The sequence below is a fragment of the Acomys minous genome (genome assembly GCF_964271855.1).
Source record: "Acomys minous genome assembly, chromosome: 8".
Classification (NCBI taxonomy): Eukaryota; Metazoa; Chordata; class Mammalia; order Rodentia; family Muridae; genus Acomys; species Acomys minous.
In genome coordinates this window covers 35928013-35940685 of record NC_140489.1, presented here as the reverse complement: position 1 = coordinate 35940685, position 12673 = coordinate 35928013, and the positions used below count along the sequence as shown (strand labels likewise).

General features: G+C 41.4%; 1 protein-coding gene across 2 annotated transcripts; it reads right to left on the bottom strand.

The window, feature by feature from the left end:
• Positions 1-1769: 1769 nt before the first annotated feature.
• On the bottom strand, positions 1770-11998 carry COX16 (cytochrome c oxidase assembly factor COX16). Of its 2 annotated transcripts, XM_084792301.1 has the most exons (4): positions 11739-11998; positions 8464-8535; positions 4203-4265; positions 1770-2023 (listed from the first exon to the last, which is right to left on the bottom strand). In XM_084792301.1, the coding sequence occupies exons 1-4, from the start codon at positions 11805-11807 to the stop codon at positions 1907-1909; spliced, it is 321 nt and encodes a 106-aa protein (XP_084648427.1). In that variant the 5' UTR covers positions 11808-11998; the 3' UTR covers positions 1770-1906. The 2 variants fall into 2 exon arrangements, with proteins under 2 accessions (XP_084648427.1, XP_084648428.1); XM_084792302.1 differs by lacking the exons at positions 8464-8535; positions 11739-11998 and adding an exon at positions 7328-7451.
• Positions 11999-12673: the final 675 nt, after the last annotated feature.

Genomic DNA, 12673 nt, shown 5'->3' with positions numbered 1-12673 from the left:
CAAGTGGCAGGGCCAGAGTCCTTGAAAAAAGCCCAGGAGAAAGGACCAATGAAAGCACAGCACAGCTGCAATGGGAGAGCCCAGCATTTTAGAGTAAGCAGTGCCAAGGACAGTAACTGTGAGTCGGCCTGAGGCTACGAGACATGCGGCATGTGCTTGCAGCTGACAGTTCCCACAAAGTAAAGCTAGCTATCCCAACCCTGCCGAGCCCAGAGGATTGTGATAGGGCCCCAGATGTCTAACACCGAACTTTTTACACTGTTGAATTTGGGTTTTGATTTTATTTGTGACTATGCGTGCCCTGGTTCTTCCTTCTCAGGATAAAAATATATATATTTTTTGCCTTTAGTTTTGTTCTTGTTTTATCTTATAGGAGCCCATAGATAAAGGGATTTGGGGTATTTTAGAGAAATTTTAGAATTTCAAATAGCTTTTGATCTTTGAAAGAGACTAGCTATTTTAAAGACGCTGAACATTTAAAGTGTTGAGATTTTTTAATGACTGTGGGGCTTTTAAAGGTAGGGATGATTCACACTGTCACGTTACTATTAACATGACATCATGGAAACAAGAATGGTTACTGCTCAATATGTGTGGTATTGGGATGTCAAGTTGACAAGGGGCAAATTATTCTGATTGCTTTTCATGTCATTTAGACACAAACTAGGAATGAAAGAATCATAATGAAGAAAATGTCTCTATATGGTTGGCATGTAGGCAAGTCTGAAGGTAATTTTCTTCAGTGATGACTGATGTGGAGAACCTAGCCCACGGTGCAGGGTGCTATCCCTGAGCAGTCCTAGGTGTGTAAGAAAGGAAGCTGAGTAAGTATGGGGAGCAAGCCAGGAAGGCATGCTCCTGCTTTGAGGTCTTGCCTGACTTCCGTCAGTGATGGACCATTGCCTGGAAATGTAAGCAAAATAAACCCTTTCTTCTCCAAGTGGCTTTTGATCATAGTGTTTATTACAGCAACAGAAAAGTAACTAAGCCACTAAGTTTGAAATCAGTTTGTCATTATCCATTAAATAACATTCTAAGATTACTAAAATTAGCCTGAATTGAAATTTTGATTGAGGGAAAAGTGGGGTGTGTCATCATCATCATCATCATTTGGAGTAGTTATAGTGGGGATATTTGAGCTAAAACTTCAGGTATTTAGAATTCAACATTAAGGTTACACGGGGTGAAGGATTGAGACTGCCTAAGCAGAGGTAGTTTTAAAGACAAAGCTCTGCCTTTCCTATCATTTTACTTAGGGATCAGACTACAGCAGCTCTAACAAACCAGAACCAGCTCCCAGACTCCTCCAAGGCCTAGCACGGGCGTCTGAAAACCTCAACAAACCCGCGCCACCTTCTCCCCATAGCACACTGCATATGGATCATGTAAATGCTATCATCTCCTTAACAGTTCAGTGGTTTCAGAGGCTGATTTATGAAGTATTAGGAATGAAAGGTAAGACCATTGCTAGATTATGATTGCTTATTTATAGGCTTAACATAAAGCCACAATTTTGTTGGGAAAACTTGGATCCAAGCCTATGATTTACATCAGAAACCAAAATGGGGTAGCAGATGTTCTGGTGGCTGGTAGAAAAGAGTTGAGTGTGTAATAGGAAGGAAGAAACCACAGCACATTATGCTAGCAGTAGTCACATTTCTATGGGTAGATAGGTGTGTGTGTGTGTGTGTGCGCGCGTGCGCGTGCGTGTGCGCGTGTGTGTGTTCAACACTGATACTTTCATTTGCAAGTAGACTGAAGAGCATGCAGACTTCTATTAGGCTTTTTAATCAAAGCTTTCTGCCATCACACCATCCACAACCAGGTCTGTACAGGTCTGGAATCTTTGTTCTACTTGTCCCCCAAGTCCAGTTGAAAACATTTTATTGAAAAGAACTGAGCACAGTCAGGTTGCCTTAGGCTTAAGAGTTGCTGGGTTTCGTCCTTGGAGGAGTTCAGGATCTTCCCAAGGCCTTGGACCTCGAATATTCTTCCAGTCTTCAAAAGTGGAGTCCTTTATTTTCTATAGAGCCACAAAGTTAAACACATTAGTTCAAAAGCCCAGTGGCTTTGACTGATACATCACTAGGTGCTGAGCAAGTAAGGAAAAACCTAACAGGCTCCAAGCCAAGCTCAAGGACTTCCTGGGGCTAGAGCGTTGCTTGCTACAGAGAGCTGTCACATCTACCTTTGCCCATAATAATAAACTCTTGGTGAAAGGAGAAGTCTACACTGTCTCTGAGAGCACTAACAAAGGGAGGAGACTGGGAAAGCAAGAAGTGCGTGAATTGCAGGGCAGCAGCTGAAACTAAGGTGCAGACCCTGACATCTTCACAAAGAAAAGGACGAACAAAACGATTTGTCCTGCACCCAAGAGACAATGGCCTTTAGAATGAAGTCATTGGCCACAGGTGACCTGAGAAAAACATTCATCAGTAAGGAAACTACTCAACTACATTTTGAAGCATCCTAGCTACACTTAGCTTCAATGGTCTCAAGCACAGGGAGGAGACAAAGAAAAGGGATGCACAGAAAAGGTCCTTTATCCTCTCTGATGGTGACTTTTATATACCTGCCTCTTTTCTGCCTCTTTTCTAAATTACTAAGGAGGGGGGAAGGCTATCAGATTAATGAGTAATTTATAGCCAAGCATAGAGAAAGTGGCGCATGTTTCCTTTGATGCTTAAATACTAGGTATTAACTCTTTTACTGACTAGCTACACAGTCTTTACCAAGGAGCACAGGCCACCTTGCCATCATCTCTCTTATAAGTTATCACTAACAGTTGACACAAAATATTCTATATTCATCTCTTACCTTTTGTGATTACTAAAAGAACTACACAGAAAATTGACTCCCAGATAACCTTCCACAGAACCACTGCCCACACAGCACTCACTTCCTCAGTGGACAGTCCAAGGTACCAACCAAATGACAGGAAATCAGTCAAGAAAGACATTTTTCTTGGGAAGTTGGGAGCAAGTTTTAAATATATATGGGTATACAAAATGCTAATTTAGTGTAAGGATTTTCAAGTATGGTTATGAAATGATGTAAAGCCGTGGTGCTCAGCCTCCCTAATGCTGCAACGCTTTACTACAGCTCCTCATGCTGTGGTGATCCCCACCATAATATTATTTTTGTTGCTACTTCATAACTGGAACTTCACTACTGTTATGAATTATAATGTAAACATCTTCTATTTCCAATGTTCTTAAAGGGGCCACAAACTAAGGGTTGAGGACCACTTATCTAAAGGAATTAAAAGGCTGTTTGTTTCTGAGACACAGTCTGTATAACCCAGGCTAACCTTGAACTCCTTATGCAGCCCGAGTTGCCTTTGAACCAGCAGCAAGCCTAGCGCCTCGGCCTCCCCAAGTACTGGGATAGCAAACATGTGCTAACATTCCTGGCAAAGAGTATCGATAGCAGAATGACCACTATCCAGATACAGTAAAGTACATGTGCTTATGAGAATTTAAAATAATTCTTAAGATGCAAGGCAAGGTTGACAAGACAGAGTCGTGGGAGCATGTGGCCCTAGGAGCCACTCACAGGAAAGACTCCTGGTAGAAAATCTGCACAGCATGCAGTAGGCCGACTGCCAGGCTGTGCACAGGAGCTAGGCAAGACCCAAGCCTCACTGTCTAACACCAGTGCCCTAGGATGGAACGAAGAGCACAGGACACAGTGAGGAGATGCCCCAGGGACTGACCTGCAACCCCACCAAGCACAGGCCTCTCCTCAGCATTCTCTTGCTACCCTGACATCAGCTAAGACACTAAACGGCCAGTGGTGCTCAAGAATAAAACTTACTTTTGATTCACAGCACCAAATCTAAAGCCGAGCCCTGACAATACTCTCTGGGGCTGGGGGAGGGGGGGGAGAGGGAGGGGCACTTAAATAATGAGGCCTTCTGAGTTACTGGGCACAGGAAACAACAAACTTGTCCTCAGAGTCTCCTTTACAAAACAAACAAGCAAACAAACATCTTACAGACATAGAGTGCTCCCCTGGTGAAGTTTATCTGAAAAACTCTTGGATCTCCAGCACTTTTGGTTCCAGATTTTAGATAATTTACCAAATACCACATATTTGGGTTAAATTTATGTCTTTTTCTTCACTACTAATTTATCTTGAGAAACAGAACCAGTCATGACTAGTGAGACTGTTTCAAAACACAGAATATTAACATACTATACCTCATACTCTGACTCTAAAGTTATTTTATTCACTTTCAACTTTTTCTCCAATTCAGGATCAATCTGTAGAAAAAAAAGGGGAAAATCATACATTATTTAATTCTTTTACATTCATTTTTCACTTTAATTTTTTTTTCTCATTTTTTACTTTGAAAAGACATAGGAGAGCTGAGCCTGGTGGTGCACGCCTTTAATCCCAGCACTGAGAAGGCAGAGACAGGAGGATATTGTGAGTCTGAGCCTGGTCTACATAGTGAATCCTAGGGTAGCCAGGGACACAGTGAACTCTGGCTCCAACAAACAAACAAACAAACAAACAAGGTCATAGGGAAGATGGCTAGGACAGTTCAGCTAATGTAAAGCATAGGTCAACATCTCTACTATCCACCATGCTATTACATAGTGATAGCTAATACATAACTCCAGCACTGACAGTCACTGAGGCCTGCTGTGTGCCAGGTATTTGATATATACACATACTGTTTAATGTGCATAACACTTGTAAGATAAACATGAGTTTCATCTTCATTATTACATTTAAGGAACGCAGGGCATAGGAGCCTAAGTAACTTGTGAAAGGCACATGTGTTGGTGCTGAGTTGGCCCTCTGCCTCCAGAGGCAACACTACTCACTAGCAATATAGGTTTAGTGGCACAGAAATACTGAAAAACAAAAGGGTACCTTCCGCAGACCTCATAAAGAGCTGGCTATGGGAAATGCAGGGTTCCACAAACTCCTGCCTACGACCTATGGGTGACAAAGGAGTGTAACTGGTGAAATCAACAAGATAATGGAAACGGAATAGCTGAGTCTCTGTGCTTTAACAGAGCCTAGGAACAAAGCGAGAAGCCTGGGGTTTAATCCCAGGGTCCCATTAGAATGATGTGCAGCTAGAGACATATGAGACAAATCACAGAGGGTTACTCTGCGACAAACAGATCCAAAACTCCCAGCATGTGTGCCTGACATTCCCGAATGTTACTGGTGCTACTGGTCATATGCCATGTCTGTCTTATCAGCAAACCGTATGCCACTGTGTAACATTTCCATACGCTAGCCTCTCGTGCTTCTACACAAAGTGAGATTAAAATGTTCAATGACATCAAAGCAAACAAACAAATAAAAACGCAATTAAGTCTTTGGTTTAGGGTTTAACAGAAAAACAATCCCACTACAGGAAGAAGGTCTCCTGGAATTTATGACTTTGAGTTGAGACCCATTTTCCCCTTTGGCTGCACTTGCCAAGCCTGAAACAAGTACAGATACATAATATGAAATGTATGGAAAAATTTAGGGAAAGAAAGGAAAAGGATTATTGGAAATGTGCATTGAGGAGAAAGGGGGAGCAAGAAGGGAAGATAAGAAAATGTAATGGGGGGAACAAATACCATCAGAGCGCATTTCGTACATGTATGGAAACATCGTAATGAAGCCTACTATTTTGTACAGTTTATGTGGTGACTTCAAAAGAGGAGGAGCCAAGGCTGGAAACAAGGTAGATGCTGCTCCTGGGGGTTAGAGAAACCATCACATAGGGTTATAAGGACAAAAGCAGAAGAAGGCAAACAATACATACAGGGATTTATCTCTCTCAAGAAAATTCCAAAATTCCTAAATTCTACACTCCATAAAACGAGAGTATATAGTGAAGCTGGAACTCTCTAAAAAGTGGAGATGACTGTCCTGGTGTACTAACTGAAGGTCATGTAGGCCAGGTCTTAAGACCAAGGAAGAGGCAGAGATGCACTGTTGCTAACTCCAATCCAGCCAGGCCAGGACCCAGCTCACACTCAAGTACTAAGGGACTAGACCCCACTCTGCCTGCATAGAAAAGAACAGCAACTGTTCTGAAGGAGAACATACACCTAAACACACCCAGGAGCTTTACAGTCAGCCTTAAACAACAATCAGCCTTTACCTAAAGGTAATGATAAGACACGTTCAAAGATATAATGGCATAGTCCAGATGAAGAAATTAGATAATTATAGCCTTAGGGTAGGTGGGAATTCTAAGTAAATATAATTCTCAAAGTGTTTAAGTCACTGAAGAAAAAAATGGAGAAAATATGACATTATGGAAAATTACTAGAGTGTGGAAATACATAATAAAAGATTGAATGAACAACTAGAAGTGAAAAATATATACAAAATCACAAAGTTAAAGGACAGGTTTATTAAGAAATCCTACATAACAAAAGACAGATTTAGTGATTAGAAGATAAAACAACATACATACAAAAAGAATTAGGCATGGATTAGCAGTACACTCCGCAGCTCATACAGGCCATGGACTGACACAGTTTAAAGTCCACTCTGCAGCTCTTGCGGCCCATGAACTTAGGCATGGCTCACTAGCGCACTTTAGAGCTCTTACCGCCACATGCAGCTAAGCATAATTTAACAGTACAATCTACAGCTCTTGCAGCCCATGAACTTAGGCATGGTTTAAAAGTGCACCCTATGGATCTCAAAATCCCGTGTAGGAAGCAGAAAGAAAACTGAAGAAAAAACAACATTTTACAAAATATCATCCTTTTTCTTTTATGTATCCTGTGGTTTTGCTTAAAATTCTCCAAGAATCCAAATGACAATTTGAAACTCCATTTTTTTTCCACATTAGAGTACCTAAGATTTAAAGAAAACACTTCTTGCTTTCATGATTCAAGCTCCCTCTCCCTCTCTTCCTTCTCCCTCTCGTCGTCCTCCTCCTCCTCTCTCCCCTCCCTCTCCCCCTCCTTCCCTCCCCCAGTGCTGGAAGTCAAGCCCAGGGCTTGCTGGATGTTGGGCAAGTGCTCTCTCTCCCACTGACTTCCATCCCCTGGTGGAGCTATCACTCTGCATAATGTGACCCGATGACCCTTGATAAAGCAGAACAAGACCAGCTGTCTTCCTTCTGGCAACAGCACTCCGGGTACTAGAAATTCGCCTTTTGTACACCACTAGGTTACATTTAGTTCCACTCGTGAATTAGAAAAATGGAATTTTAATAAGTTTCATAGATCAGTCGAAGGAATAGTAAAATAAGTTAGTATGGTATGCACAAGCTAACTCAACATTTACAATATGAGGTTAAGTATTGGAGTTTTAAGATGAACCAATTTAGGACTGATTTGTAAGTACCTGCCTGTCTCATCCTGGACATGTGGGATTCAATCTTCATATGTGCTCTCATCCTGTATCCAATACACACAACTGCCATTTCCTTTTGCATCCTATGCAGTATGCTGTTCTGGTTATTTAACTCCCTAATCCGGCTGTGTGTGTGTCCTTTTCACCTGTCATTAAAGTAACAGGATTATTTTGCTTTCTTTTCCAGTGATGTCTGGATCATATAAGCATTGCTATTATGATTATTCTTACTTTCATTATCTGATCTTGAAAGTAGTAACAATATTTACATTAAATATTAAGCTAGCACTATCCTGTTAGAAAGCATAACAGACAGGCAAGTCAGAGGCTGTCCTAGCCACAAATGCATGCATTTAACTGCACACTTAGTCATATTACTTGATGTGATGGAGCAACAGAGGGTCCGTTATCAGAGTGAACAATGCTTGTGTCGCCACATAATGATGCACTGCATATTAATTAGAAAAACCTTCAAATATCAGGTATGTGCTCCCTCCCCGCAAATTACAACACATTTCTCAGTTAACGAACCAGCGTTCTTATGTAACACATGGCATAAATTTGACATTGAAAGTGTAATTATAGAAGGAGAGAATCCTAGCTCTGTCCTGGAATAGCCGCATGACTGTATGCAGGATAGTATAGCTTTCTGGGCCTTTATTGCCACACCCACGAAACAGAGCACCTATATACTCCTACTACAATGCAGACACTATAGAAAGATAGGCATCTTCATTTATAATAAAAATATTTTATTTTTAGCATTGGTTACTAATGAGAAATAGCAATATATTTATAACATCAGTGACATTATAATAGAATAGCAATTTATAATTAGAGAAATGAAGCAAAATTGTTGATTCATGTTCTTTAGTTCCTTAAAAATCCAAGAAAGAAGTACATCTGAGAATATTTGGGGAGAGAAGCAACAATATTACAAATTCCCTAGTGAATACAGATAACTGTTACCAAAATGCTTCATATGACTCACTTTCCTGGACTTTAAACAAGAGAGGCTACACAGACTATCTATTGCGTTTGCAAAACAAAACAGATTAATATCACTTAGCAAATTGAGCATATAATTCTCCTAAATCGAAAAACAAGTCAAACAGCAATTATAACTCTTACCTTAATCTTCACAGCATCATAACGGATTTGTGAAAATTCACAAAGACCAAAAGAACCTCCAACAACCAGCAACTGAAACACAGGACAGGAATAGCTACATGAGATGGGGTAGACTCCTCCTGGATGCATTCGTTAAATAATGACAACTAGACACAACCTACCATTATTTTTCCTAGAAAATTATTACTCATCTTTTAAAAGAAGATGTGGTGGGTATTACCTTCAAAAGAACTCCAGTGACACCTGAAACCTGGGCAAATATTGACCCCTAAATATACTATGTTTTTTCCTATACACATATACAAATTACAAAGTTTAATTTTCAAAACCGGCACAATAAGATTAGCAAAATAACTAATAATAAAGTACAACCATGATAATGATAATATAGTGTAATATTCCATTTAAAATCTTATGAATTGCTTATATCTGGAATTTTCTTTTTCTTTTTTTTTTTTCTTTTCTTTTCTTTTTTTTTTTGGACAATAACGGACAAGACGCTGCAAGTGAGAACTCAGTAAGAAAGGCCACTATACTACCCTGGAAAGATTATAATAGATTATTACTGAATGTTATAAATCACCATCATATGTATTTGCCTTTTCTTGTTTGCTATTTTTTGAGGCAGGGTGTGGTAATTTAAATAAGAATGGCCCCATAGCTCATATATTTGAATGCTTAGTCATCAGGGAGTGGCACTGCTTAGAAAGCTTAAGAAGTACAGCCTTGTTGGGGTAGGTGTGGCGCTGTTGAGGACAGATGTCATGGGGGTGGGCTTTGAGGTGTCATAAACCCAAACCAGGTGGCTCTCTCTTCCTGCTGCCTGCAGATCCAGATGTAGAACTCTGTTACCTCTCCAGCACCATGTCAGCCTGTGTGCCACCATGTTTCACATCATGAAGACAAGGGACTAAACTCAGAACTGTGAGCCAGCTCCAATTAAATGTCTTCCTTTATAAGAGTTGCCGTGGTCACGGGGTCTCCTCACAGCAGCAGGACACCAACTCATGCACAAGGTCTCCTTAGCCAGGATGGCCTTAAACTTGCTTTGTGCCTGGGAATCACCTCAACTTCTGATCCTCCTGCTTCCAAGCTGAACTGTCCTAGCCATCTTTCCTATGACCTTGTTTGTTTGTTTGTTTGTTTGAGACAGAGTTCACTGTGTCCCTGGCTACCCTAGGATTCACTATGTAGACCAGGCTCAGACTCACAATATCCTCCTGTCTCTGCCTTCTCAGTGCTGGGATTAAAGGCGTGCACCACCAGGCTCAGCTCTCCTATGTCTTTTAAAAGTAAAAAATGAGAAAAAAAATTAAAGTGAAAAATGAATGTAAAAGAATTAAATAATGTATGATTTTCCCCTTTTTTTTCTACAGATTGATCCTGAATTGGAGAAAAAGTTGAAAGTGAATAAAATAACTTTAGAGTCAGAGTATGAGGTATAGTATGTTAATATTCTGTGTTTTGAAACAGTCTCACTAGTCATGACTGGTTCTGTTTCTCAAGATAAATTAGTAGTGAAGAAAAAGACATAAATTTAACCCAAATATGTGGTATTTGGTAAATTATCTAAAATCTGGAACCAAAAGTGCTGGAGATCCAAGAGTTTTTCAGATAAACTTTACCAGGGGAGCACTCCATGTCTGTAAGATGTTTGTTTGTTTGTTTTGTTTTGTAAAGGAGACTCTGAGGACAAGTTTGTTGTTTCCTGTGCCCAGTAACTCAGAAGGCCTCATTATTTAAGTGCCCCCCCCCCCCCACCCCAGAGGGTATTGTCAGGGCTCGGCTTTAGATTTGGTGCTGTGAATCAAAAGTAAGTTTTATTCTTGAGCACCACTGGCCGTTTAGTGTCTTAGCTGATGTCAGGGTAGCAAGAGAATGCTGAGGAGAGGCCTGTGCTTGGTGGGGTTGCAGGTCAGTCCCTGGGGCATCTCCTCACTGTGTCCTGTGCTCTTCGTTCCATCCTAGGGCACTGGTGTTAGACAGTGAGGCTTGGGTCTTGCCTAGCTCCTGTGCACAGCCTGGCAGTCGGCCTACTGCATGCTGTGCAGATTTTCTACCAGGAGTCTTTCCTGTGAGTGGCTCCTAGGGCCACATGCTCCCATGACTCTGTCTTGTCAACCTTGCCTGGCATCTTAAGAATTATTTTAAATTCTCATAAGCACATGTACTTTACTGTATCTGGATAGTGGTCATTCTGCTATCGATACTCTTTGCCAGGAATGTTAGCACATGTTTGCTATCCCAGTACTTGGGGAGGCCGAGGCGCTAGGCTTGCTGCTGGTTCAAAGGCAACTCGGGCTGCATAAGGAGTTCAAGGTTAGCCTGGGTTATACAGACTGTGTCTCAGAAACAAACAGCCTTTTAATTCCTTTAGATAAGTGGTCCTCAACCCTTAGTTTGTGGCCCCTTTAAGAACATTGGAAATAGAAGATGTTTACATTATAATTCATAACAGTAGTGAAGTTCCAGTTATGAAGTAGCAACAAAAATAATATTATGGTGGGGATCACCACAGCATGAGGAGCTGTAGTAAAGCGTTGCACCACGGCTTTACATCATTTCATAACCATACTTGAAAATCCTTACACTAAATTAGCATTTTGTATACCCATATATATTTAAAACTTGCTCCCAACTTCCCAAGAAAATTGCTTTTCTTGACTGATTTCCTGTCATTTGATTGGACGCTTTGACTGTTCACTGAGGAAGTGAGTGCTGTGTGAGCAGTGGTTCTGTGGAAGCTTATCTGGGAGTCGATTTTCTGTGTAGTTCTTTTAGTAATCACAAAAGGTAAGAGATGAATATAGAATATTTTGTGTCAGCTGTTAGTGATAACTTATAAGAGAGATGATGGCAAGGTGGCCTGTGCTCCTTGGTAAAGACTGTGTAGCTAGTCAGTAAAAGAGTTAATACCTAGTATCTAAGCATCAGAGGAAACATATGCCACTTTCTCCATGCGTGCCTATAAATTATTTTCTTTAATATGGTATCGGCTTGTGCTAAAGCAAATCATCTTGTCAATGATGAAGCAATAAATGAACATAATTATCGGGACTCTTGCCCACCTCAACCTTTAACCGCCAAGAAAGCTTACTGTAAAACAAGGAGAGTAACAACAAGCACGTTTATGAACTGAAAGGAGAGACTAGGAAAAAAAAAAACCTAAAAGCTCACATCTTTAACTTGTCTCTTCTGAGCACGCAGAAGACCATCAGCCAAGGAGGCCCCGCCCCTTCCGGAGACCCCGCCCCACTCGGGCGGCAGCCACTCACCAACATGGGCACTCCGTAGCGAAGAGTCTTGTTCTTCCGCAGAGCCCGCAACACCGCGGGCGCAACCATGGCAGAAGCTTTGGCCAGCTTAGCCGCCTTCGGAGCGGCCGCGGCCCTGGCCCCCTCTCAGGTGAAGTTGTAGACTCAGCTCTGACTTTGAGTGCCGGGTCCTCGCCTGACAGGCCTCCGCTAGTCCAAAGTAGTCGATTCGTTGTAACACACTCTGAGTACCGCCCCGTCCTCTCCAACCACCTCCGCCCCGGAAATAGAAGCCACTGAGATTTGGTTCCGGGACGACTCGGATACCGGGTGCAACTGGATTTTCGATTTGGAAAATCTATAATTCGCGTATTCTGGATCTTGACTAGCGTTTTCTGGCTCAATAAACTCAGATAAAGGGCGGGGCTAATTTTGAAGCTCATGCGAAAGTAGCGTGAGTAACCAGGTTAATGAATGCTTTTTTTTTTTAAGTGGCTTATCAGTTATAACTGAACCTTTAATGTTACTACTTTTACTGTGCGATAGCCTGTAGTTAATGAATGCCTGTTTTCCATTGTTTAAGCAACGTAACAACTTGTTTGTGTGCCTCTGGATGACTCAAGGAACACAAAAACAAAAAAGAAACAGGCTGTCTAATGGGGACACCAACCAAGGTCAAAAGTACGATAGCTTGGACACCCACCGTGCCATTTTCCAGGAAGAGACAAACTTTTACGTCTGCCTCTACCTTCCTGATGCCACTGAAATGCTTCTAGTGTAGCCTCACAAGTTGTGCCCACAGGAGAGGCTCTTTATCGCTTTAGACTAAGGCTAACATTTATGTCAGAGTAAAAGAGGGCAGGAAGGGAGAGGGGAGAGAGTGTCTTAAATTAATTTTAACTTATCTTAAAGATTTTAAATTAGTCTTCCACCACACTGAAAGACAGGTTAACACA

What these genes read in the sequence shown, in the direction of transcription:
- COX16 (XM_084792301.1), bottom strand. Translation starts at nt 11,807, where the DNA reads ATGGTTGCGCCCGCGGTGTTGCGGGCTCTGCGGAAGAACAAGACTCTT. An exon ending in ATGATGCTGTGAAGATTAAG is followed by an intron (nt 4,266 to 8,463) that starts GTAAGAGTTATA and finishes TTTTTTCTACAG; the next exon opens with ATTGATCCTGAATTGGAGAA. An exon ending in CTTTAGAGTCAGAGTATGAG is followed by an intron (nt 2,024 to 4,202) that starts GTATAGTATGTT and finishes GTGGCTCTATAG; the next exon opens with AAAATAAAGGACTCCACTTT.